At 43.1% G+C, this 27,905-nt stretch overlaps 2 protein-coding genes across 5 annotated transcripts in view; one reads left to right on the top strand and one right to left on the bottom strand.

Annotated features, from left to right (window-relative positions):
• Positions 1-23,182, top strand: part of nt5c2b (5'-nucleotidase, cytosolic IIb) — a 32,048-nt gene extending 8,866 nt beyond the window's left edge. For 2 of the 3 annotated variants that reach the window (XM_012817180.2, XM_031561884.1), the window contains exons 4-18: positions 4,969-5,086; positions 6,021-6,116; positions 6,524-6,615; positions 7,529-7,586; positions 8,386-8,479; positions 9,391-9,444; positions 10,159-10,242; positions 10,404-10,445; positions 10,598-10,705; positions 11,464-11,530; positions 12,253-12,423; positions 12,948-12,999; positions 16,987-17,047; positions 18,030-18,206; positions 19,397-23,182. In XM_012817180.2, coding sequence (XP_012672634.1) covers positions 4,969-5,086; positions 6,021-6,116; positions 6,524-6,615; positions 7,529-7,586; positions 8,386-8,479; positions 9,391-9,444; positions 10,159-10,242; positions 10,404-10,445; positions 10,598-10,705; positions 11,464-11,530; positions 12,253-12,423; positions 12,948-12,999; positions 16,987-17,047; positions 18,030-18,206; positions 19,397-19,630 — 1,508 coding nt within the window. In that variant the 3' untranslated portion in view covers positions 19,631-23,182. Of the gene's footprint in view, positions 1-4,968; positions 5,087-6,020; positions 6,117-6,523; positions 6,616-7,528; positions 7,587-8,159; positions 8,480-9,390; positions 9,445-10,158; positions 10,243-10,403; positions 10,446-10,597; positions 10,706-11,463; positions 11,531-12,252; positions 12,424-12,947; positions 13,000-16,986; positions 17,048-18,029; positions 18,207-19,396 lie in introns of those variants that run through there. The other variant, XM_031561885.2, reaches the window with a different exon arrangement.
• A 4,539-nt stretch (positions 23,183-27,721) lies between these two features.
• cnnm2b (cyclin and CBS domain divalent metal cation transport mediator 2b) overlaps positions 27,722-27,905 on the bottom strand; it is a 26,984-nt gene continuing 26,800 nt past the window's right edge. For both annotated transcript variants that reach the window (XM_031562247.2, XM_031562248.2), the window contains one exon: positions 27,722-27,905. This exon is cut by the window's right edge and continues 995 nt beyond it. The gene's annotated coding sequence lies outside the window, so the exon portion shown is untranslated.

Below are 27,905 nucleotides of genomic sequence, written 5' to 3'. Positions count from 1 at the left end.
ACGAGGTCGCAATCCTCTGCCCTGGTCCTCTCCGCTCTGGTGCTGACAGCACGGCATTGTCGCACAAGCAGTCACATCGGTTTTTGCCAGTAAATCACCATGGTAACCTGAACACATCTGTTTTCACTGGGCTCAGATGTGTGTCAAGGATGACCATCAGCTTGAAACATGTAGATACTCACCACCCACTCACACGCACACACACACCACTATTTGCACAGTGTGTACCCAATGGAAAATATTCAGACACACCAGGCCGGGACACAGGGAGTTCCACCACACAAACAGAACGTTTACTTCCTCGTCTGGAGTGGTCAAATATCAATGCCTTTCAGCTTTAAGAAGTTATTGCTTCATATAAAGAAAACAAAAACCGGAACGTCTGTCAGGAGGAAAAAATGTCTGTTTTTCGACTCCCGTTCTCTATATTTCTGTCATCCCTTGTAGTCTTTGCCAACAACTTTCTACTGAGAAAGAGTCAAAGCACAGACAGACACAGGTGGGGCCCATGAGGTCTGCCTTGATCTCTACTCGGACCAGACTTCGGTCTGCGGTGTTGAACTATGTTGAACTTGAGGGGGGTTGAAACTACCCCCTCCCCACTTTGGCGGTACATTCCTGACTCTCACCTCTCCCCGACGTGACATTGACACCTTTGGACATGGAGGCAAAACGTGTCCTCAGTGCCCTCCAGGTTTTTTTGGGAGGAGCATAACTATCTGTTAACAAGGAGGTTGACTTCGCAAGAACAAGCTGCGGAAGTAAACGCGGCCCGTTGTCTGCGACGTCTGGAGCGGCTGTCACTCCCGGCCCAGTTGGATGAAATACGGCTACGGTTGTGCCACCCGCCGGAGCCATAAACCATGTGGTTTGGCAAGCTAGACAAGCGGTAAAGCCACCGCTACGTCACAGGCACCGTCCGTAACCTCCGCCAGCTTTCCCTTCATGACATCCACAAAGCCGAAAAAACCCTCACCGTCTGTCGGACAGTTGGGCTAATGTAACTATGCGGTCCAGACCTATAAGCTATGCAGGGAGGAATGTAGTATAGCATTGGGTGGAGCGGCTCCACATCAGATCTCCCCATCGGAGAAGGAGAAGAAAGGTTTATAGCCCCCCGCCACATTGGAATGTGTTTGGCGGTTGTAGCTTCATGGGTGAGCTATATTTTTAAATGGGGACAAGTCAAAGTTTTGGGAGGGGGGTGCTGGCTGGGATTCAGAAGTAAAGTGTGTGTGTGTGTGTGTGTGTGTGTGTGTGTGTGTGTCCACACATATGTTAACTATTAGAGCTGCCTAACAGCTGCTCTTGGATATCAAAAACTAATTAATGTCGGTGTTGCAACACCTTGTTAACGGCGCAAGCACACCCCTTCTTACAGGCAAATATCATTTGCCTCTAATTTGTGTCCATCTTGGTGTGTGCGTGTGTGCGTGTGTGTGTGTGTGTGTGTGTGTGTGTGTGTGTGTATTGACTGACCTGATTTTGGGCAGGGGTAGGGAGGAAGTGGACAGAAAAATGTAACAAACATGACCTTTGACCTAATTTTTTAGAAGCAGATGTGGCACTCACGTTTCCTATGTGTGTGTTTTTTTTCACCCCGTGTTGTTACGCAAGGCTGCAGTTTTCTCCTCTCCCTGCACCAAAAGGTCCTTTAAAAGAGGTTAAACATAAACATAATTGCAGTTGAGAGTCTCGTGGAGGTATAATTTGGACACAGTTAATATGATTTATTTTTTTTCTAAACATCTGCTCTGTGTTGGACAATGTGTTCTTTTTTAGCACTGCTGTGATGGCAGTGTAGTTCTTTGCCTTGCTGCACAGCTATGACTTCTGCAGGTAATATCTCAAAGCACAAAACAGAGTTTTCACTTTTCCCAGGGCCCATTTAGTAGAAGGAAGTGGTCTTCAAAAGTGGCCACAAAAACACACATATATATACTCAAACACACACACACACACACTTTAAAAACACACACACACACACACACACATACACACACACACACACACATATACTAAAACACACACACACACACTTAAAACACACACACACACACACAAACACATATCTACTCAAACACACACACACACTTAACACACATGACCCACGGTAAACTCTGGTGCTTTTACATGAGCGAAGGTGAAGTGCTTTTATGGAGGGTTGTGGCCCTCAAGCGTCATGGTTAACCAGCGCTGGGTGCTGGTGGGAAAGGTCGACAGAGAGGGGAAAATGGGCTCAAAATAGGTTCCTATGTGGCACAGAGTTAAAGGAGGGGAAGAGAAGAGGGACAAAGACAGGGAAAGAGAGAGTGAGAGAGTGAGAGAGAGAGAGAGAGAGAATGAATAAAGATAAATATACTGAAAAGGAAAAGGGAGAATGAAAAAGAGAATTTGTTTGTGTGTGAGTGTGAGCGTGAGATTGTGTGTGTGTGTGTGAGAGAGAAAGAGAGAGGGAAAAAAAAGAGCTGGCCGAGGGCCACTGCTCAGCTGGCACAGACCCTGCCACCACAGGGAATTCTCTTTTCTTTTCTCCCTCTTTCTTTCTCTATCTCTCTCTCTCTCTCTCTCTCTCTGTCTGTATATCTATCTCTCTCCCACTCTGTCCCTCTCACTATCTCTTTCTATCATTCTCTCCCTCTGTCTCTCTCTATCCCTCCCCCTCTCTTTCTCTCTCTCTGTCTCTCTTTCCCTCTCTCTCTCTCTCTCTCTCTCTCTCTCTCTCTTCTCTCTTCTCTCCGTATATTTGTTAGTCTGCTCAGCCTTTCACATGCATCTCTGCCTCGGAGGTCTGGGAGACACGGAGCGGTCTGCCAGACTCAAAGATGAGAGATGAGCAAGAGAATACCAGGGACAGATGGGTTGACACACACACACACACACACACACACACACACACACACACACACACACACACACACACACACACACACACACACACAAACATACATAGTCACACTCACACACAAGCACATACATACACACAGACACAAACACACACAAACACACATATATACTGAAACACACACACACACACACACACACACACACACACACACACACACACACACACACACACACACACAAAGGACACTCTGAATACTCTGACAGACTATATGCAGATAGATCTACAACTGAAAAAAGACCATTGAAAACAGCATTCAGATTTTGCATGTCATAGATGGTTGGTAGAATTTGGTTTGTCGGCTCTTCTCTTCAATGATTGAAGGAAAGGCAATGGATGAAATGTTTATAGGTTTCCAGTGTTTAGCAAACGGCTTCACATAAACAAACAGATGAGACACAGACACTGAATGGTGTGATAGAGAGAGAGAGAGAGATGAGAAGGAATGGCAGACAAAAAACTATGCTAATTGCTGCTGTCTTTTTCTCTCTCTCTCTCTTATCTTCTGTTTTCTCCTCTGCCTCACCCTCCATTTGTCCTGCCTTCAGGGCATCAAATAGACCTACTTATACTTATGTGTCGCCTTTCCAGTTTAGGGGAGCAGAAACAAAAAGTTCCCTTTCTTATCCTGACACCAATCCAGATCACTGGTATGAATAGCATTCGAGTCCGACTATGCTAGACTCACAATCACCACAACTAGGGGTCAAGCCGTTGTCTTTTTTTGTCCACGTCATAGTGCCTCTTGTTTATTTTTAACCGCAGTTAACTCAGTGCACTGCATTGTGGCGGGATGGAAAAAAAAAAAGAACTCAGACAGCGTTAGCTAGCCTCCGGTGGTCTTTTGTCCATTAGCGTCATCATCGCTAGGCAGCGTCAGTCTCAGTAACGACCGGGAACCGCTGCCGGGGGTCGGCCGGGGCGGTCTGTCCTGCATTGAGTGAGTCGATCCTCTTTCGGGGCGTGAGATTAGTTAAGAGGACGGTACGTTCCCCCAACTGTGTGCAGTGTAAATACTCCAACCTGCGCCCTGCATAGAAGGCCCTCCCCCCCAGGCAGGGGCTATTCTTATCACGTCATCTCCCACATAACCCTGCAGGGATCTGTCTCCGTGGGGAGATTGTTTTCACTTGTTAGTTTGTAGTGTGTGTGTGTGTGTGTGTGTGTGTGTGTGTGTGTGTGTGTCTGTGTGTGTGTTTACACATCAGTTACTCTGTGAGAGCACCACAGTGTTCAGACCAGATATTTGCATGTATGTCAGTGTGCTCTCAGGGGGAAGGGAGAAGAGGAGGGGGGGGGGGGGGGGGTACTCAGGACTCAGGCACAGGTGGATAATGGCTGTACACATGATTGACCCGAATTGTGTTTTTATTTGTTTATTATAAATAATAATTCATTTGAAGTCATTTGTTTTACAAATATGATTATTTATTTATAAATATTATTACAAGAAAACAGCAGTTGCTCCACGCTAGTCCCACACTGTTGATCATTTATTTTCTAAAGTACATAGGTGTCTTCTAGGAAGGAAATGAATGAGCGGAGAGAGAGAGAGAGAGAGAGAGAGAGAGAGAGAGAGAGAAAGAAACGGGGAAAAACAGGGCAGAGGCACTGAGCTCTGACACTATTGCCCTTTTAGCACCTAGCGGTCAAGAGCCTGAGGGGTTGTCATGGCCCCCATGAGGGCTGCTTAGGGTTGCACTCTTGTCTAGGAAACCTGCCAGATGAGTTTACATACAATCTTGTACATGGTGATGGGGGTGAAGGGGGCTGTATGACGCATTATAAGAAGGATCATACATAGAGGTATAATCATGTGTGAATGTCATCTCGGGCATTTATAAATACACAAATGCACTCACAAACGCACACACACACACACACACACACACACACACACACACACACACGCGCGCAATAACACTGATTTTCAAAGTTAATTACGATAATGCACTTGACTCTGCAGTGTGTGTGGGGTAAGATATCAATATGCAATGTAAATCATGAAATTCAACTTTTGGCCTTTCTGTAACCCTGACCTTTGAAATGTAACTCCTCTGCAGTGTACAAGTCTCCAGAGTACGAGTCTCTCGGGTTCGACCTGACTGTGGAACGCCTCGTCTCCATCGGATACCCTCAGGAGCTCCTCAGCTTCGTCTACGACCCCGCCTTCCCCACCAGGTAAGCCCGTCTGATTGGCTGAAGTTGCTCTGATGGTGTGTGACAGTGCGTCCCATTTACTTCGTAAGTTAAAACTGGGATTGACGTCACACCTGAGGTTACAGTAACAAAGTCAGAAAACAAATGCAATACCAATTGATGTTGTTAGCTATTGTTAACAAATGTTAGCAATACCAGTTGATAACAACGCATTATGTGGTATTTTGCGCATACAAACACCGTAGCAACATGTCCACAGATAGTAGTTGGACAGTACTGTGTTACTGTGGTATTGTGTTTTAACAAGACACAAATAAAACCGAAGTGGAATTCCGACTTCAGGGAGCGTTCCGACTTCTGAGCACAACTGGAACGCACCCTCGGGATCGATCAGGTAGTTTTAAAATGTATATGCTCTGATTTTCCTTAATCTCCGTAACATGACATCAGACAGCAGAACGTCACGTTTTTACAACATTAATTTAGCAAATGATTATCAAGTTATTTCGTCATTTCCTTTTTTTGGAGCTTGGGGTTGTAAAATTGGTGAAAACTTGTGCATACTTTTTTCTATTTATGTTATGGTTTATGTGTCAGGTTATTTTTTAAATGTTTTACATTTCTATTTTATATATTACACATGTTATGTTTCTCAAACACTTTTTAAACCCCAAATGTATGGGGAGATGATGTTCCCTTTAGCCTACTAGTCTTTTCAGTGCTGTAACTCTTCGTTTGCTCATGGTCGAGCCTCAGAAATACCAAAGATGGCTGGCAGTGTAGTGCACGCCTTGACCTCTGTGTATGTCAGCATGAAGATATCGGTGTGTGACCCTCAGGGATTGGTTTTCCCTCTTGTTTTGTCTTTCTCCACCTCCTCTCTCCCCTCTCTCTCTCTCTCTCCCTGTCCTCTGTCCTCTCTCTCTCTCTCTCTCTCTCTCTCTCTCTCCCCCAGGGGCCTTGTGTTTGACACCATGTACGGCAACTTGCTGAAGGTTGACGCCTATGGAAACATCCTGGTCTGCGTCCACGGATTCAATTTCCTGCGAGGGTGAGCCTAGCATGCTACACATCACCGACACACACCGACACACACACACACACACACACACACACACACACACACACACACACACACACACACACACACACACGGAGACACACACACACACACACGGAGACACACACACACACACACACACACACACACGGAGACACACACACACATTGATATTGATGTTTGTTGGGGTGGTGGATATGGTTGTGGGGATGAGAATTAAGCCTCCTCTGATTAAGGGCCTATTTCTGAGAGGTGAACCAGCCTAGAAACAATGTGTGCACATTGTGATCCCCCCTCTCTGTCTCTCTCTCTCTCTCTCTCTCTCTCTCCCTCTCTCTCTCTCTCTCCCTTTCTACTTCTCTCCGCGTCTCTGCTTTCTTCCCTCTCCCTACGTGCAGGCCTGAAATCCGAGAGCTCTACCCCAACAAGTTCATCCAGCGTGACGACACCGAGCGCTTCTACATCCTCAACACCCTCTTCAACCTGCCAGGTGAGCAGGCCACCGCTGACTCCCAGGATGCACTGGGCCAGGCGCTAACAGTGCCCCAGATATATGCCAGTCCTATCCGTGTGTGTTTCCAGATACCCCCAAAACTGACTGCGGAGCGGCGTCTACAGTGATATCTAGTTAGCATGTTAGCGCCTACTTGAAGAGTCCATTATCTCTAGATGCAGTGTGTGGAATGAGACGCATGGGTTATGCTGTCATTGTGTGATGCCACAATGTAGCGATACTTTCAATGTTTGGGCGTGACCAGTTTACCTGTATTTGTAAATATACACAGACAGACAGACAGACAGACAGACACAAAGAGACAGGGAGAAGGTTATAGAGAAAGACAGACGCAGAGAGAGAGGAAGAGAGATTTTTTTCTCAAAAGTTGACTTTTAGGATAAATGTCCTCATTAGTCAGGCAGAGCGGCACACACTCTGACATTTGTCAGAGAAGTCATTATAACCTATCCTACACAAACACACACATAAACACACACACACACACACACACACACACACACACACACACACACACACACACACACACACACAGATACTTCAGAAACAGGATATTTTGGTAGAACGTCCTTCATGAACTGAGCAAACAAACAGCCTCTCCTCAATCCACTTGTGCGTTTTACGAAATTCTGCAGAATCAGCTGACTGAATTTGTCAGGACAGTATTTGTGGGTAAACACAGCTGGCTGATGTCCAGTATTATGGTTACAGTCATATGGAATAATCTATACGTAGTTTCTGGCGGCCTGACGATTCTCAGGGAGGAACCAAAAACATAAATAAACATAACTGGCCACTTCATGAAAACCAAGTCTCTGCAGGACGTTAGACAAAACCCTTTGTTGTGATGCATAAACACATCGTGTCCTCCACATTTTTGTTTCCATAGAAACCTACCTCTATGCCTGCCTTGTGGACTTTTTCTCCAACTGTGACCGATATGCCAGGTAAGAGCTCTTTGGTCCAGGACCATGCTGCCATCATTGCCTTGGACACCAGTCTGTTGTGCATGTTGACTGGCTGGGAGAGTTTATTTCTTGATAAGGTATTACTATTCCAGGAAGACCCTCTCCTGATAGATAAATATATAGATAGTGATTGAGGTAACCCATTAACTTTGGATGGCGGTAATAAAATTGGGTTATTGTATTATTGCAGCGCAAAAGCAATTGTGCAAAGGCAATTACCTTTGTGCAACGCACAGTACCTGATATGCTTGTATAACTCACCTGTTATGCAATAAATCTAGTCATGAATTAGCTGTGTAAACCTGGTTTAAATTGATACAGTAATATTGTCATTATAGCTATTCTGTACTGTAGTACTGTAAAAACGCACAATATGCATACATATGTATTGTGTGAATGTTTTGTACATTTGGTGTGTGTGTGTGTGTGTGTGAGAGAGAGCGAGAGAGAGAGCGAGAGAGAGAGAGAAAGAGAGAGCGAGAGAGAGAGAGAGAGAGAGAGAGAGACCTGGTGTGCTTGCATGTCCTCTGAAAACTACTGTTGGTCTTTTAGGGGGAGAAAGCTTTCCTGTTTGCCGGGACACCACAAACAAGGGAAGACTTACCCCATTCCAAAAGCCAAAAGCATGTGAAAAAAAAAACAAACAAAAAAAACTAATCAAAGCTGTGTTGCCATATCAACCTCCTCACTGCCTCGACCCTGCTCTGTTTCTTTACCCCCCCAAAACAAACACAAACAAACAAACAAAACAAAAAACAACAAACAAACAAAAAACTAGCTGTGAGACAGGATTCAAGGACGGAGACCTCTTCATGTCCTTCAAAAGCATGTTCCAGGACGTCCGAGATGCTGTGGACTGGGTACACTTCAAGGTAAACACCACCGCCTCAGACTCTCCAGCATGGAGTCACCACCCACATACACACACACACACACACACACACACACACACACACACACATACAAGAACACACACATGCACACTCACACACACACACACACACACACACATACAAACACGCACACACACACACACATACAAACACACACACATGCACACACACACACACCCCACACACACACACCTCAGACTCTCCAGCATGGAGTCACCACTCGTATGTAGGTCAGACACCTGCCTGAGATACTCTCACAGTCTTACTAGTGACTACTAACTGCTTGCGACATTTTTTAAATGCTGTTACACTTTCACCCTATTACTAGCATCTTGTAAGTACCTGCTAAAGTTTTCAAGATGGGTGTGTTTTTTTTTTATAATGTGCCTTGTAATGAATTATAATCACAACAACACTAATGTCGTAGCACTATAATAGTTTGAACAGAGTTATTGGTAATGAATCTCTAACCTTCAGAAATCAACATGAGTCATTATGCTAATCTGGATAAACACCCTAGTGTTTTCGGGTCCCGAACAGAGCCCAGAGAAAAGCAACCATTTTGTTAGGGTCTAGTTCGAGCCCCTACATTTCAGTTCCACTATATTTGAGTACATTTTCAGTTCAGCAAAAAGATATTTCCAGATGGAGACTTTTAAAGAACCTTACCAGACAACAAATCAGAAACAAAACCCACTGACTGATTATTTGGTTCTTAGTGGAACCTGTTTTTGTTCTGTCAGTGGCCTCTTTCTCCTTGTGCACACAGGGCTAAAAGTGGAGGGTCTATGTTTGCAGAAGGAGGTACTGGCACATGTGCAGTGGTTGCGGTGGGTTACACAACCCCGCACTTCTCTAAAGTGTGTTAACATTAACGTTTTCATCACCAGGGGACCCTGAAGGAGAAAACCGTGGAGAACCTGGAGAAGTATGTTGTGAAAGATGTAAGTACCGGTAGATGTAAGTTTGAAACCCTAGATGTTTCAATCAAACTGTTTGTCTCTTTTCTGTAGTTGTCCCAAGATTTTGTTGTTACAGTTTTTTCCAACCCCAAAATGATCAAGAGTACAATTTGACTTTATGTCTTTAGTGTTGAGAATTACACCACTCCTTAGTTCCAGTGAATTGGCAGTCTAAACACCAGACAATAAAAAGAAATCCATAAAAACATTAAAACAATCCATTAAAAAAAAAAAGAAACTTTTCAAATACAGTTAGACTATTATGGATCTACACTGTTCACTTTAATGTATGCTTTTTGGCTGTTATAGATCTACAGTGTGCACGTTAATGTATGCTTATTGGCTGTTATAGACCTACATTGTTCACGTTAATGTATGCTTATTGGCTATTATAGACCTACAGTGTGCACGTTAATGTATGATTATTGGCTGTTATAGATCTACAGTGTGCACGTTAATGTATGATTATTGGCTGTTATAGATCTACAGTGTGCACGTTAATGTATGATTATTGGCTATTATGGATGTACAGTGTGCACGTTAATGTATGATTATTGGCTGTTATAGATCTACAGTGTGCACGTTAATGTATGATTATTGGCTGTTATAGATCTACAGTGTGCACGTTAATGTATGATTATTGGCTGTTATAGATCTGATCCTTATTGCCACTGTTTGTTTGTTTGTTCCATGAAGCTCAAGCTTCCTCTTCTGCTGAGCCGTATGAACGAGGTCGCTAAGGTGTTCCTGGCAACCAACAGTGATTACAAATACACAGACGTAAGTTTTGCAAGTCTCTGTCTGACAGGCCTGTTAGTCAAACCTATGCACACGTCTCAACAATGTATTGTGCCAGCATGATAGATCTTAGTCATGCCTGGTTACAGGTTGCTAGTTTCACAAACCTTGTCTGATGACGGTTGTTTCCTTTTCTTTTACAGAAAATCATGACGTACCTGTTTGATTTCTCCCACGGTCCAAAGGTATGTTTAGTTGTAGTGCTTTAGTTTTCGTATGAAGTTAGAGTGCAAAAAAGTAAATTCCATTTGCTTTCTTTGTGTTTGTGTGTGTGTGTTTGTGTGTGTGTTTGTTGTGTGTGTGTGTGTGTGTGTGTTTGTGTGTGTCTGTCTTATAGCTGGGGACGCCTCATAGGCCGTGGCAGTCCTATTTTGACCTGATCCTGGTAGACGCCCGGAAGCCAGTGTTCTTTGGGGAGGGAACAGTACTGAGGCAGGTGGACACGGTGAGTGTCTCCCAATGAACCTCTGACCTCTACTCTCTCTCACCTCTGACCTCTACTCTCTCTCACCTCTGACCTCTACTCTCTCTCACCTCTGACCTCTACTCTCTCTGACCTCTACTCTCTCTCACCTCTGACCTCTACTCTCTCTGACCGCTGACCTCTTCTCTCTCTCACCTCTGCTCTCACACACCTCTACTCTCACACACCTCTACTCTCTCTCTCTCTCATCACACACTTTTTCTGTCACACACCGCACACCAGAGGCTTGGAAGTGCCTTTTTTCCTTACTGTTAAGGATTAAGGGATGGATAATGTGGAGCTTTAACTAAGATTTAAAACATCTTTGCTGAAGCCATCACTACCAGTTATCAACCGATTCCTTGTTATAATGTGATCCCAGAGAGTAATGTGTGTTTATTTTTGTACAGTTTAGGAGGAAAAATGTGTAAAAATAGCAACAGGAAGTTTGTGTTGGCTTTGCATAGTCAGTGTGCAGAGTTGGCCAACAACACTCCCTCCTTCTCATCTCCCTTCATCACTCCCTCTTTCTTTCTTTCTTTCGCTCATCTCTCTCCCTCCCTCCCTCGTCTCTCTCCTGCTCTATTCTGCTGTCTCTGCCTCGTCTCAATCTCACTCCATCTCTCTCTCTGTCCTTCTCTCTCTCCCTCCTCCGCTCTCTCTTAATCCTTCTCTCTCCTATTCCTTCCCTCACTTCCTCATCTTCCCTCCATCTCTCTCTCTCTCTATCCTTCATGCAGACCACGGGGCGACTGAAGATCGGGACCTACACAGGGCCCCTGCAGCACGGCATTGTCTATTCCGGAGGTAAGCATGGCAACTGGAAGGACCGTGGCCGGAATTTGACCGGAAGGCCGCCCTCGGAATTTCGACTGCTTTGCAACCAGATGACAGCGGCATCTGAATTAGTTTGTGTGGCAGAAGAAAACAGCCCTTATTTACACACACACACACACACACACACACACACACAGATTAACACAAACTGAGCAGTATTTAGTCCCTTACACAGCACACACACAAGTGCCTTTCTGGTTCATGGCGGTAGCTGACTGAGTCAAAGTGAAAGCTGAGTCATCTTTCATAGTAAATCACACGAGTAGGAAGGAAATAAATGGCCAGGGGAGGTCCCCAGCTTCAGTGTCTGTACCTCACTACTACAGCGCATTACACGCACACACACACACACACACACACCTTTTCTCTCCTGGGGTCTCTCACATACACACTGTCTTCTGTCCTCACACCTCACTTTATCACTCTTACAGGCCTCCCCCTGTCTCTCTCTCTCTCTCAAACAAGAATATATATTTAAAGACGCTTTATTAGTGTAAAGGAGCTTTATACTGTAGTGGCCACAGTAAGTAAGACTACAGAATAGCATTGCCAGAACTTAGCATATCGAAAGGTCTATACACAGGAACAAATCACTATAGAAAAAATGTCCCTCTTTCTGTCTCTCCTTCTCTCTATCCCTCTTTCTTTCTCTCCCCCCTCGCTCTCTCTCTGTGTCTCTCTCTAATCCCCAGGCTCTTCAGATATCGTGTGTGACCTGCTGGGCGCTAAGGGAAAAGACATTGTGTACATCGGGGACCACATCTTTGGCGACATCCTGAAGTCGAAGAAGCGTCAGGGCTGGAGGACCTTCCTGGTGATCCCAGAGCTGGCTCAGGAGCTGCACGTGTGGACCGACAAGAGCTGTGAGTCTCAACCACACACACACACACACACACACACACACACACACACACACACACACACACACACACACACACACACACACACACACACACACACTCTCTCACACACACACTCTCACACACACACACTCTCACACACATACACAGACAAACACACACATACACACACACACACACACACACACACACACACACACACACACACACACACACACACACACACACACACACACACACACGTATGTACATGTACATGTATAAAAGTTGACTCATGAAAACGCATATTCAACATTCAATTAAACAATGTAAAGCTTTGTTTGCATCTGAACAGGAGCGTCGTTGTTAAACCAGTTAAACAAACAATGTAACACTTTGTATGGATGTGGACATAGTGCTTAGTGTGGTTGCTGCAAGATTTGAAAACTTGAAAACCTGAAAACCCAGTGTGGATTGCATGTGTTTGTGGCATGTTTGAGTGACAGGCGGTATGTCATCAGAAAATATGGCTGTGTCCTCTATTACAGCATTGTTTGAGGAACTTCAGGGTCTGGACATCTTCTTGGCGGAGCTGTATAAGTAAGTGCAACCATCACCATCACCACCACGACCTCCACCATTACCAACTGATAGGTGAAAATTCACCCTAGTTACCTCAGGACTCCGGAGCTGCATATAAGTATATTTATTAGACAAACAACAATTGAAATCGGGCTCACTCCCAGCACAAGGCTGAAAGTGAAGCCATCATAAACACATGGCACAAGGTTTATATAGACAGAAGTTTAGCGTTCAGCAGGGATAACCATGTGGTGGATTTCTGATGTCCGAGGCAAGGATGGAAGTTTTGCACAAGGTCGGAAGAAGCACAGTTCGACCCTTCTTATCACCTCTGGTCTAAACATGCTCTTGTACATGTGCAGACTAAGTGGCACCTAATATTCTAAGTTACACACACGCAGAAACACAGAAAAGCCATGTTCCTGCTTACATAAGTACATGATTCATATAAGGTAATTAATAATACAAGGCACTTGATTATTATATTCTTAAGTCATTAACAGTGTTTGGAAATTATCTCCATCAGTCCCTCCTTTTATCCGTTTCAATGGATAATTCAAAATCGCAATCAAAATCACAAATCATCTTTCTTAATTCGTCAATTATCAATTTCAATAGATAACCTCAAAATCATCACTCTGAGCTTCATCACATGGATTTTCGGAACAGAGATCATTACTGAGCATCACTCCATATCATTATAAGTCAATCACTTAAAATGTCATCATATTTCTCATCACACATTTGTATACTTTGCATTTGTGGGCCAACATAGTGGGTGTCGACTGTGTGTGTGTCATTAGCTCGCCTAGGCTTCAGATAACATTCAAACAAGGTTTCTTTGCTGTGTCCTTGAAGGCCCTGTTCCCCATCGACTGTTAAATATTACTGGGCAGGAAAATGTAAACAGTCTTTTTGTGGAAAGTGTGTTTGGGCAGTCTGGTTTTCCACCACGGATGATCTTTGGCCAGGCCCCATTGCGGATATTTGACCAATTTTTGACCATTTGGCCTGTTGTGATCAATATGTTAACAGTACCAAAATGTAGAGCAGTACAGTTATTATCAAATGTTTCACACATTGTTTCATTTTTCCCTTGTAACTCCCCATGACTTCACAGAGATAGGACCGCCCCGCCCTCCCAGTATCCACTAGGCTCTTTTACCCTACTGGACAGTGTAGTTTTCTTCACCAGGTTTGAGACGAAAAATTGCCTAACGCAAAGAATCCCCTTTGTAGCTGGACTTCTGTCACAGTGGCCCGGCCTTGGAAAACTGTAGAGGAAGACAGCTCCTATCCTCTGTCTCTTTCTAAGGAAGGCTTACTCGTTTACAATGTGTTAGATGTATTCAGGTGGCTCTCTCCGCTATTTTGACTGTGGTAGATGTTGACAGTAGCACTTTGTATGGTCTGTCCCACTTGGGCGAGTGGCAGTGTTTTCTTTTGAGGCTGTTGATTAGGACCCAATCTCCTGGCCCAACCTTGGTTTCAGCCTCACAGGTTCTATCCCCACTTATTGAGGCATGTTTTCACCATGGCTCAATATTGCAGAAATATCTTTTAGTATTGTGAGATCTAATTCTTCAATTGTGTACGTGTCAGATGGTTGTTTTAGTGCGGCCTGGTTAGTGGCCTTGTCTGCTTTGTGGTTTTCCAATGAAACCGGGTCTTTTGCATGGGTGTGTGTCAGATGGTTGTTGCAGTCTGGCCTGGTTAGTGGCCTTGTCTGCTTTGTGGTTTTCCAATGAAACCGGGTCTTTTGCATGTGTGTGTGTCAGATGGCTGTTGCAGTCCGGCCTGGTTAGTGGCCTTGTCTGCTTTGTGGTTTTCCAATGAAACCGGGTCTTTTGCATGTGTGTGTTTCAGATGGTTGTTGCAGTTCAAAGTGCTTTACATAAAATCAATAAAAGCAAGCAGCAAGAGCAATACATGGAGTAAAATAATGGTCAACATCGTATCAGAACTTGATGTTCCGATAGGCTTCTTGGATTACTAAAATCATGATAAAAGGAATAAAAGTAATAAAAGTAATAAAACCTTCTGCCTGGTCTTTAGCTCAGTCGTAACCATAGTGCTGCTTCATAGATTCCGCCTTACCCTGTTAAATATTTTCCCTAGCTATATTTCCCTGCCCAGAGGCCACCCTTCCTTCTATACCCTTCCTTCAGAGGCCTTCTCGTCTTCTTCCACCGAACGCGCTTCGGGGCTTCGGGAGAGACACTAGCTCTCCTTTACAGGCTTAAGGAAGGTGACTGCTCCCAGGGGACTAGAACATTTGTTAGGGAAATATCTCTGAGAATAACGTGATATATTGAAGCCACAATATGGTTTCCGACAGTGCCATGATACCCTTAAAACAGTTTTACAAAGAAATAGTAAAAATAGTGCCAGATAAAATTAATAAAATGCTTTGGTAAAAGCATAAAGTTAGTCTCAACCCCAAGAAAAACTATACTAGCGTGCATGCACAACACACAAACAATATACTCACAAACAGCTCGGAGTCCAACCCCTATAGTCTAATTAAATTCCTTCACTCTCGGCTCTCCTCACTGGCAGGCCCTGGCCTCCTTCCAATTCAAGTTGGAGGTCTTTAGAAAAACTGAGTCTCGTACTCCTTCGTACGGTTCAGGTCCTGATGATTAGCCCAGCGTGGAGAGTCGATGAGGTTGTTGGAATCCCGGTCACGAGCCCCCAAATATGATAGGTGAAAATTCACCCTAGTTACCTCAGGACTCCGGAGCTGCATATAAGTATATTTATTAGACAAGCAACAATTGCAATCGGGCTCACTCCCAGCACAAGGCTGAAAGTGAAGCCATCATAAACACATCGCACAAGGTTTATATAGACAGAAGTTTAGCGTTCAGCAGGGATAACCACGTGGTGGATTTCTGATGTCCGAGGCAAGGATGGAAGTTTTGCACAAGGTCGGAAGAAGCACAGTTCGACCCTTCTTATCACCTCTGGTCTAAACATGCTCTTTTACATATGCAGACTAAGTGGCACCTAATATTCTAAGTTACACACACGCAGAAACACAGAAAAGCCATGTTCCTGCTTACATAAGTACATGATTTATATAAGGTAATTAATAATACAAGGCTCTTGATTATTATATTCTTAAGTCATTAACAGTGTTTGGAATTATCTCCATCACCAACCATCACCACCACTCCTAGGGGCTCGCTCCGTCACCCTCCCCCCCCAGCCTGCCCTCTTCCTACTGGGCCTCCCTGGCGCAGAACCTGGCTGCCCCCTCACCCACAGTAGTTGGCCCCTCACCCACAGTAGTTGGCCCCTCACCCACAGTAGTTGGCCCCTGCAGGGTCACTGTCCTGTAGAGTACAAAGTGTAAAGGATATATCGGCCATTCTCCCCCCCCCCTCGGTAAGGCATGACAACCGGCACGGGACTATATTTAAACTCACTGAACCCGCTCACTGTATCTGTCCCCCTGCCCTCTATACCTCTCTCACTCTCTATCTACCACTCTCTATCTCCCTCTCTCTATCTCCCTCTCCCTCTCTCTATCTACCACTCTCTATCTCCCTCTCCCTCTCTCTATCTCCCTCTCTCTCTCTGTATCTCCCTCTCTCTATCTCCCTCTCTCTCTCTCTCTCTCCCCACTCTCTCTCTGGGTTCATCTGCTTTCCGAAACCTCTCGGTCTATCTCTCTTGACCTCCGTGACCCCTTCTCTTTGCTCTTGTGTTATCTGTCGTTGTGTCCACACCTGCTCTTTTTTCGGCCTGTGTATTCTCCTGTCACATGCCTACGTTCTAAAAATGTACAGGGCCCATTCTTTTTTCCTCCTTCTTTTACTTGTTCTCTGTTCTCACTTCTGTCATTCCCCTCTAAACTGAAACAGCAAAAATAAAAAAAAAGGTTTCTCTCTACCCCTCCCCCTCTCTGATCACGCTCCTGTCCCCCCCCCTCTCTGATCACGCTCCTGTCCCCCCCCCCTCTCTGATCACACTCCTGTTCTTCGCCCCTTCTGTCCCCAGGCACCTGGACAGCAGCAGTAATGAGAGGCCAGACATCAGTGCCATCCAGAGACGGGTGAAGGTATGCAGGCAACTCTCTCTCACGCACACACACATGCACACACACTCACACACACACACACACACACACACACACTCACACTCACACACACACACACACACACACTCACACTCACACTCACACGCACACACACATGCACACACACACACTCACACGCACACACACACACATGCACACGCACACACACACATGCACACACACACACATGCACACTCACACTCACACTCACACGCACACGCACACACATGCACACTCACACGCACACACACACACACACATACATATACTCACGCACACAAACACACGCACACACACATGCACACACACACATGCACATGCCCACACACACACACACATGCACACGCACACACACGCACACACACACACACGCACACACACACGCACACACATGCACACACACATACACATACACACGCACACAAACACACACACCCGTATTCCTCTCTTCATATTAGTCAAATCACACTATTTTTTTGAAATGTGAATAACAAAAAGTCAATGGATTGTAGTTCTAGATTTCTATACAGATATTAAACAAATATTCTGGGGGGAAAAAGCTCTCTTGTACCCAAGAGAGACATTTGCATTGCTTCTGCGGTTATTGTGTGAACAGAAACAGAAACTTCTGTCTTTTCTCGGGTCTTCAAAAAGACGCTGACTGCCGCTGTAGGGTCAGAGCACTACACACCACCATTTTAAATTAGAACAATATTTACGAGCCTGATAGTATTATTACATAGTTAGAATGTATGAAGTATTATTACATAGTGATGTAGTGACAGATAGGAACTAATTCACGACCAAACACCATACATTTAAGCAGACCTGTGACAGGTAGATCTACATACCCCTCCCGCCCCCCCCCACACACACACACACACATTGTCTATCACACATGTACACACACATACAAACTGTCTCACCCTCACCCTCGTTCTCTCTCTCCATTCCTCTACGGCAGAAAGTCACCCATGACATGGACATGTGCTATGGCATGATGGGAAGCCTGTTCCGCAGCGGCTCCCGGCAGACGCTGTTCGCCTCGCAGGTGATGCGCTACGCCGACCTCTACGCCGCCTCCTTCATCAACCTCCTCTACTACCCCTTCAGCTACCTCTTCAGGGCCTCTCACGTGCTGGTGAGTTTGGGCTGTTTGTTTATTTATTTATTTGTTTGTTTGTTTACATGTTTACATATTGTTTTATGTTTGTTTTATTTTCTATGTTTCCAAACAATTAGTCCTCATGCCAGGTCCCTTCGTCGCCAAACTCTGAAGTAGCTACCGTTATGGACGGGAATACTGTGTGTTCTAGTTCACTAGAATAAGGAAGAGAATATGCCCATGTACCTCCTGTGGTACATGGAATCATTTTAGGAATTTCATTTAGGAGTTCTCACATTACTAAAACAATAGTGTAAAATATTGCTAGTTTGAACCATGTCCCAACATGTATACATGCAGAATTTTAACAGGACATTTTCATGTAGCTCGACTGGTAAAACAAGTTGCGGTCACAAGTTGAAATCCCGGGGAATTTGCATACTAATAAAGTATATATTCACACCGTTGACCGTTAGTGGTATTGGATAAAAGCACCCTACTTGATGAAAGACACACACACACCCAAGGCTTCTACCTGGGGGCTGAACACGACAGGTTGGAACAAGTCTTGCGTCAGACTAAAAGATAAACAATATTTTTCGAGTTTTAACAGAGTGTGTGACCTCCCTTCGAATGAGCTGCTTGGCAGAGAGACCGTAAGCCGCTTGGCATGTGAAAGTGCCAGATAATTGAGTTCACTCCAGTTCAGCTCTCCTCCATTCAGTTTGAGGCCATTCCATTCCATCCCATTTCACAAACGGCTGCTGGTGGGAGCCAAGTGGCCACACGTTATATGAAGTATCCTTAGCCTGCTCTGTACTTGACATCTAAAACTTGATCACTGTGCTTAATCAATGAAAAGCACTCTGTATTTCCACATATTGCTAAAGGATGTCCTTGTTGTCAAGGTCAGTAATGTGTAGAAATATGTACTTGAGAAGCACATTGTACGGTTTATTATGCGTTATGTATTATTAGCACACATTAGAAGGGCATTCAATATAAAGTGGGACCTGCAAATCCAAGGTGACAAAGGTGGAGAACATCGAGGTCAGGGATGTCAGGAAAGCAAGACATGCGCCCCATTATACACCATGGCGGGAGAGATGAAAGACTGAAGAGCATAGAGCCAGCTTTTGTTGAAATACCATCTTCAGGAAACTTGAGTTGAATTAAAACGTCTCTCTCTCCTCTCTCTTTCTTCTTTTCTCTCCGTCTTTCCGCAGATGCCCCACGAGTCCACGGTGGAGCACGCGCACGTGGACATAGACGCCGAGTCGCCCCTGGCCACTCGCAACCGCCACTGCGTCGACTGCAAGGACATGGACTGCAAGCGCAACCAGCTGACGCGCTCCATCAGCGAGATCAAACCTCCGCACCTGTTTCCTCTGGTGCCCCAGGAGATCACGCACTGCCACGACGAAGATGACGACGAGGAGGAGGAAGAAGAAGAGGAGTAAGGTGACGTCAGATAGAGACATGCAAGCCTGATTTTTTTTTTTTTCTGTGTCTCTTTTCTGTACTTTCTTTTTAAGAAAGAGAAACAAAAACTGCTCTGAAAAGGAAAAGGACTTTAAAAAAAAAAAAAAGCTCGATCGATTGGAGCGCAAGCGCGAGTGAGACTAGGTATGGATGTGAGGAGGAGGTCTACAGGAGTAGAGAGATGTGAGGAGGAATAGATATGGATGTGAGGAGGACTACAGGAGTAGAGGGAGAGGGAGAGAGAGCGCATCACAGAGGGCTCCACTTTGCACACGGATCTTACAAAAGAATGTGTCTTTGTTGACCATCATGCACCGTCCGCAGTGGAGAAATGCCTCAGTCAAAGAAAGGACAGGGAGGCAATCCTCTAATGAATATTGCGTAGACCAGGCTGATCAGAAAACCTGGTGTTACCCTCTTATGAAAAAGTGTAATTTTTTATTTTGTGATGTCATGAAAAAGATCATTTTTTGTGGGCGAGGGGGATGATGACGGGGCTAAGGTTAAGGGAAGGGCTATTATTTCTTGGGGGGGGGGGGGGCATAATTTGCATCTATGGTGCGCAAAACCAACAAAAAACGGTTCTAACACACACACATATACAAAGCAAAGGAACTCACTGTGGATCTTATTTTTAACCATCACTAAACCATACAGAACGTCCTGTAGTTCCCGCCTGTTTACATACAAATCATCACATTTCAGATTGTAGGTATGATGATGTAGATTAAAACATTGAGCCAGTGGTGCATTACCGTAAACACGGTATAACGATGTTACAACACCGAAAAGCAAAAGCATTCAGTTTTAGACCACTGTTTCAGTGTGGTGCAAGTGCAGTGATTTATATAAAAAAACTCCTTCTTTGCCAAGGAATCTTGCATTTTATCCTTGTTTTTTATGACTGCCTCTGCATACAAAAACTACAGAGGCCGCCTACTGCCTTTCAAACAACTCTGAAACCCAAGGAGTCTGACGAAAGAAAGCACAGGACTTTTTGCCACGTCAATTTTGACTGAAGCACAAGCTTGCTTTTTTTTTTACTTTTACTTTCTTTTGACCATTGCTGGAGCGTTGGGTGGCAGATTTTCCTTTTTAAACAAAAAGGAGCACATAAAAAGATTGCAGAATAAAAAACTCATGCTGCCTGTTACTTGGCAACCACAACAACCAAGCATCCGCATGTGGCCGTTTCTTTATTTTTATTTTTGTTGTCCTGGAAACGGGAGCCTTGCAAACCACGCTGGGCTTAGCACTGCGCTGAGATGTGAGCTACTGCAAAAGCTATTTTCAGTCTTTTAAAGCTTGATAGTGTATTTTCAACTCCTGTTCAGAAGGTGAGACTTTCCAGAAACACCACTTCACTGCAGTATGCTGTATTTCACAGACTCTAATCTCCAGCTCCCGCTCCATTCATAAGCACAGGACTCTATGCCACCCGCAGCGAACTGTATAGTTGTTGTTTGCCCTCATGGTAGATGGATAGAGCTATTCCCAATAAACAGGCAATAGGAAAAAGTGGCCTTCACATGCAAATGCTGTAACTTGTTAATATTCTGTCACAATGGGACCTTGACAAGAATCAAAGAATCCACTGATGCTCTGTGCTGTAAGCTTCAGTTGTATCAAGGCATTACAAGAAGTAGTCAGGTGGAGCTGTGATGTTGGGCAAACCACAAAAAGCTCTGGCCACTGTAGTAGTGTCGTAATAATAATAGGCATTGCTAATGCTAAACACAGGCGAAGATGACATGCCTTGAGAGATCCTGACTGTTCTCTAATTAGGCCTCTTTAAGGGCCAAGGAGGCTTTCAGGTTGCCCAGAAGCATCATTGTTTGAAAAGCGTTATCAGTGATATATAATGTGCTTTTTGGGACAAGCTGAGGCCTGTGCCTCTCGATGTATACTGAAAGTGTAAGAACATGTTTTGAAAGAGTGAGGGTGTGGTAGAGGCATTACAAATCGAATTTGTAATGTAGGCATCGTACATTTGGTTCAACCGCCACAAAGTTAAGTGGTTGTTTTGAATTGTCCTTGTTTTGTTGTCGAGGTCCAACTCCTGCACAAGACTTTTGAGACTGTTGTTTTCTGTCAAACTTTTCTTATGTGAAGAATTTAAGTCTTCATGCGTGGAACCAGTAATGAACACCATGACATAGGGTTGGGGTTCTAGGTTTGTATTTCCTCAGTTATGTCGAAGCATAGAATTTACAATAGCAAGTGCTACAACTTTTTTCATAGTCCTGGAAAGGGAAGGACAATAAACCTTGTGGTTAATGATATGAAGTACAGGACACACACAAACACACACACACACACACACACACACAAACACACATATAGGATAAGTACAGGACATAGCCTGTATGATTTGTGAGATATTGTGCTTAGAACAGTATGAATTTAGCCAAACAGACATGTTACCATGACTGTGTTAACCATTTTAGTTTAGCTGTGATTTTTTTCTTCTAAAGAATGAAGGGAGAACTGTGCTGGTTTTTATGCATAATCTTGACTCAATTTGGAAAAGTGTTTTTTTTTTTAAGAATCTGTGGATTCTGTGATTATTTTTTATATATATATATATTTCTAACATTTTAAAGTGAGGGAATTTTGTCAAAAACAAGTCAGTGACATTTTACAGGCAATTCCTTTGTGAAGTGTTTATGCATTAGGATGGAGCCTCATGGATCATAACTGGAACAACAGTAATAGAAATATGCATTAATATGTCCTCTTGGACTGAATCCGGGGGCTTATGGACCGGTTTCTTGGACCAGTGTTGAGTTGAGTCCAGATTGATAAAAGTACATTCTACATGCAAAATGCAGTTAAATCCAGGACTCTGCTTGATTCACACGGGCAAAGTTAACAGTCTATGCATGGGGGGTTGTTATCATGGATCCTGGGGAGGAAAAATACACAGGTGACATGCTGTCATCCCTATTGAATCTCATCGTTATGGAAACTCAGTATTGTACATAAGGAAGGGGCACACAAGAACCTAGGGTCAAGGGTCAAAACAGGATTTCTCTTTGAAGGTCGACTTTTTGAAATTGATTGAAAGCAAAGACAATGTTTGGCAACATAAACACGTGAAGAAAAGAATGTAAAGATTTGAATCTCTTTTTTTTTTGTTTACAAAGTGCATCTGTCAGCTTCCTAGTGAAGCAGTATTGCTTCATTTAGTTTACAACATTCTCTGCTGTTCTTCTTTCTTTGGAGGTTCCATAAGATACTCATTTACATTTTCCAGTTTTAATATAAACTCTAGTTTAAAAAAAATAATCTATCCTATATCTACTGTGACCTACTATGACAGTTCATGTCGAGAATGACAGTTTGTAGCCTACAACTTGCCTCTATAGAGTATTGTATAAAATAGAACAAGGTGCCAAAACCCAGAAATGTTTGTTTTGTGCATGTTCTTGTATGTCCCTGAACCTATATTTTCCATAATGATTATGAAAGAAAAAGTGTACATTGGGAAAATTGCATTGCTATGTATAATAAAAGCTAATTTTCCATTACGAGTGTGTTTTCCTATTGTTTTCCTTTTCCTTTTCATGAAATGCTTCGGTCCACGGGTGCCCTCAAAGGCTCAAGAAGGATATGAGCTAGTCACTATTATGAGCTACTACGAGCTATTTTGTTCAATTTAACTAAAATTGTGAACACCATTGGCCCTAATTTCATTGACAGGCAGCAAGCAACGCAACAAGAAAAGGCTACTACGCATGAAATAAAGCTAATGTAATAACTTGGTAAAATCATTTTGCTAGTTTAATACCATGCGCAAGATCCTCATCGCAAACATGAGTGGGTCGGCGGTAGTACAGTGCTCCCACATGCCATGCTTGTCAATGAATTTAGGGCCCCATGTTTTATCCAATCCGAAGCTTAAAATCATATGACCAAGGAGAGCCATTGGGGAAAATGAATGAGTTCGGCCAACATAATGACTGAAATTCCTTTGATTTGGCTTGGTGTCCTGCAAAAATACTATACGTAAATACTCTTTATTGTAAAATGTAACCAAATGTTGCAAACGGTGTGTAGCATTAGACACCACACACAGGTACACCACACAGGTATTCAAGAGTGTGAATTCAAAAATTCAAGAGTGTGAAAAAAATAAACTACCGGTATGTTCAAGATGTTATGAATGTGCCAGAATAAGTGTTCGTAACCCTTCTGTCCTTTGTGCTGGTCATGCACCCTGCATTTGGATATTGACATTTTGACTATTGACAGCGAGTGCAGCTCAGCTCAATCTCTTCAGAAGCAGAGAGCCCTATCACAAAGGTAAAGTGAATTTGGAATAGTACTCGAATTAACTGAAAATAATAAGAAAGCTTTAGTCATTGGATTCGAAGTAAAAGTTGTTGGATGAAACATATTTCCTATACAATGCATAAGCAAAAAACAATGTTATGGTTAACATTAGTTAGGTTAGCAATTCACGATAGCCAGCTATTAGCACTGTATATTTGATGACCAGGTGAAGGTTGCTAGCTGACATAATTTTGCTTTGGACTTACCCAAACAGTTGATATCGCCAAATCATTCATGTAAAATGGTAATATATATATATATGTTAATGTTCTAAGTGTTCTAGATGAGTTCCATGAAGTTTTTATCAAGAGAAAACTGCAGAAAAGGGAGCCTTAAAAGAGTCAGGGGTAGACTAATAGCCAACCACTGAGAACAGCCTTAATTGATTAGCTTAGAGTTATAATGAAATTCAGTGTGTGGGCAGTTCATCTGACCAAAGTCGCTGACATTCACAGCACTGAAAGCATCAGCCTCAGCGCACCCGAATGATATCGCAGCATAAATAAAACGGGTTTAATTAGCATAATCGTGTGTGCTCAGCTAATCAAGGACGCTACTGATGAGGTCACACGCGGAAAAATGGAAAATGCAAAGCACAGGACCCAGCTGTAGATAGAATATGGCAGTTGTGTTAAAGGGGAAAGTGTTTTCTAAAATTGTAGTCTAAAGACCTCCGTTGCAACCATGCATTAGAAGAGAGAACATGTCATCCTGAATTGGAGGGAGTGTAAGGGATTCTCAAGATTTACATCACCCAGAGTAAGAAAAAAAGTAGAAGAAAGGTTAATACCAGTATAATTATTAAGTTATCTACAATTGCACCCTTTTTCACAAAGGGTGTTTTTAAGAAATCTATAATTAAATTATATTTCACATCAAAACAATGGGTGTGTCCTTGGCATTGGTCTTTGGAAAGAACTTACTCCACCACAAACTCTCATTCTGTTAATCATTGACCTTTTATTGTACGTACAACATCAACTAGCACACGCAAGCATACTGTTCTCAGGTTGGCAACGTGAAACGTGCAAATGCACTATGCTTCATTCATTTAACAGAAAATCAATATAGCAGCAGTACAGGACTATAGTTTAAACCCCAGAGTGCAGCCGATCCTGGTGCCGATCTGAACCAGACCAGAGATGGATCCTACTTGAGAGTCAGCAGCTCTGGGGAATGGTGGTCGTGCCTCACCGACAAGAGAGACACGTCCACAAATGAAAGTAGAAGAAAACACTGTGGGTTTTAGACGGCTCTCTTTTCACCTCCTCCTTTGAAAACAAAAACAACAACAACAACAAAACACCTCCACAAACCCATCTCCACTTTTCTGGTGGCTTGTTTCTCAGTTGAAGTAGGAAGGGGAGCGCGACTTGGCCTGACTCCTCTGTTGCGCACGGAGAAGCCATTGGAGAACACAGGTCAGTAGTGGTCAGTGCTTTGACAGGCTATGGAGCCGAGTGATAACAGACCCTTGCCCTCCCTTAGCTAACAACTGGCCCAGGGATGTAGATCACTCCTCACCAGCCCATTAGCATAGCTTCACAGGAGTGTCTTCACTTTTCTTTCCTTCTTTCTTTCTTTCTTAAGATTGTCCTTGCAGAGCAGACTACCTGATGCATAGGAACGTCGTGAAATGTTGACAATTACAGATGTTAATCTGTTAAACTTAAATTCAATGACTAAAATGGTCAATAGCATGAATTACAAACAGAAATACAGACACATTAAACTGACCAGTTCAGTCAGAGTAGTTAAACCCTTGGGAATGTGAAAGGATATTGCACCTACTAGTGGCCAGATAGTGTAAGGATCTTCAGTTAAACTAGGCCTTCTCTCTTTCTCTCTCTCTTTCTCTGTCTCTCTCTTTCTCTTGTTTCTCTCTGTCTTTCTCTTTCTCTCCCAAAATAGAAGTGTGCCTCTGGTCTGAAATGAGCAATATTGTGGCTGCACTGGCATCCCATATCACAAAGGAGAACCTCTTTACACTGGCAAAGTGGGTGAATACTGAAACAAGTAGGGCAGGCCTCACCGGAGACACAGTGGCATAGTTAAAAACAAAAAACGGTGCTGTGAGTGCACCTTAATACGTTTAGCAGAGGAGCATGTATGATTGCTATAGCACTGGACCTTATATATATATATATATATATATATATATAAAAAAAGTTTGGATGCCTACGAAAAATACAAGCATCTTAATTTAGTACAAGATAATTTCCGTTGACTTCACATACCCATTATCTTAAAGACTTCTGAAAAAGCCTCCACATTTTAGGAGCATGTGTCAGGTGCCAAGGCAAATACAGTAGTGGAAATACAACACAATAGTGTAAAAAAAATTATGAAATGCATATCTAATCACTTTATCAACAATTTGCATACCTGGAATGTCACCATATGTGTAGCCTTAGGCCAGGAGTTTAGTCGTATTAGTAAATATAACCTTTTAATTACAAATTATAATTGTACTGAGTTTGTCCAACTGACAGACTGAAGCCCACTGAAACCTCCCCAGTTTTAGTCAAGAGTCAAGAGAAAGGGAGAGAGAAAATAAAAGCTGTTGGGAGTATCACATGCATATTGATCCATATTGGTCTGAATTGATTGATACTCAAAGAAAATCATGTTGACAGTACAGTAGTTTCATTGGTGACCCGAGAGGATGTTCCTGAATAACTGAAACACATCATCACACCAGCGGGGCCTCTCGTAAATACACAGTACTGACATACGCATCAGTAACAGGACACAGAGAGTCAATTGGACAGTTATGGATGACTTTTAAAAAAAAAAAACATTCAAGCCATTAGCATATGAAGGCCATCCGTGAAAACAGCATTAATCATCTGTGGTAAGAAAGGCTTTCACTGCATGGTCGGGGTTTTGCTATTATGAACGACATTCATTTAGTCAGTTAAAACAAATGTGGTCCCGAGTAAGGGGTTTGTTTAAAAATGAAATCTCCTGAAGTACAAACATCAGCAGTAGCGTTAAGGCTTGTTTAGCGACTACCAATATATCACCCATGACATTCATCTCCAGTCGATGGTCATGAGAAACTAGCACCCTATCTGACGCCTGCTGATCAGCACTCAAGATGGTGGCCAGAATTTTAATCAGGCATTTTTTTTATATTGCTTGGGTTTTAATGGAATGTTGAGAGAGTATTATGAGACTGTCTTCAGACCAAAGAGAGGATGCAAGCTCCTAGCATGTTTCAACAGCACACGTGCCATGACAGGCTACCTGGTGGCAGTTATATGCACATTTTTCTATTGGAACAAATGTACAAACATATGGTGCATTAAGGCTTAAAAATAATCCTATAATTTACTATACAGTGATTTTAATCAATAATCATCTTTTTTTTTTTAAATAAAATGTGGTTCATTGCACGTGTTAAAAAATTAATGATTTTAAAAGGCAAAAATGTGATTCTTTTTTTAAAAAAAGTGAAAAAGATATTGTACCTTAATCCTGATTTAGCATAATAGTAAAAATAATATCTTCAATATACATTTTCTCTTCAAAGACCCTCACCAATACATATACATGAATGTATTTAAAACTATATATAGTACTCGTAAGATGTAACTTACAAACACACACACACTTGCAAGAGGTGTGTGTGTGCACAAAATGTGTACACCAACTGGTTTGCTTCCACACACACCGACACAAACACACACACACACATGTGTGTGTGTGTGTGTGTGTGTGTGTGTGTGTGTGTGTACGTACACACACACACACACATTATATAAAATAAATAAATACACAAAAAATGTTCGTGGTTCATGGTGTATGGTTTCCTTCAAAGCGGTATTTGGTACTGTCTTTGACTCACCATTATTCTATTCATATATATATATTTGTTTGCACTGTGGCGGTGTGTCCTTTTTTGTGTTCCCCTAA

Source organism: Clupea harengus, chromosome 24 (genome assembly GCF_900700415.2).
Source record: "Clupea harengus chromosome 24, Ch_v2.0.2, whole genome shotgun sequence".
Classification (NCBI taxonomy): domain Eukaryota; kingdom Metazoa; phylum Chordata; class Actinopteri; order Clupeiformes; family Clupeidae; genus Clupea; species Clupea harengus.
The sequence above is the reverse complement of the archived record's forward strand: the minus strand, read 5'-3'. Positions and strand labels throughout refer to the sequence as shown.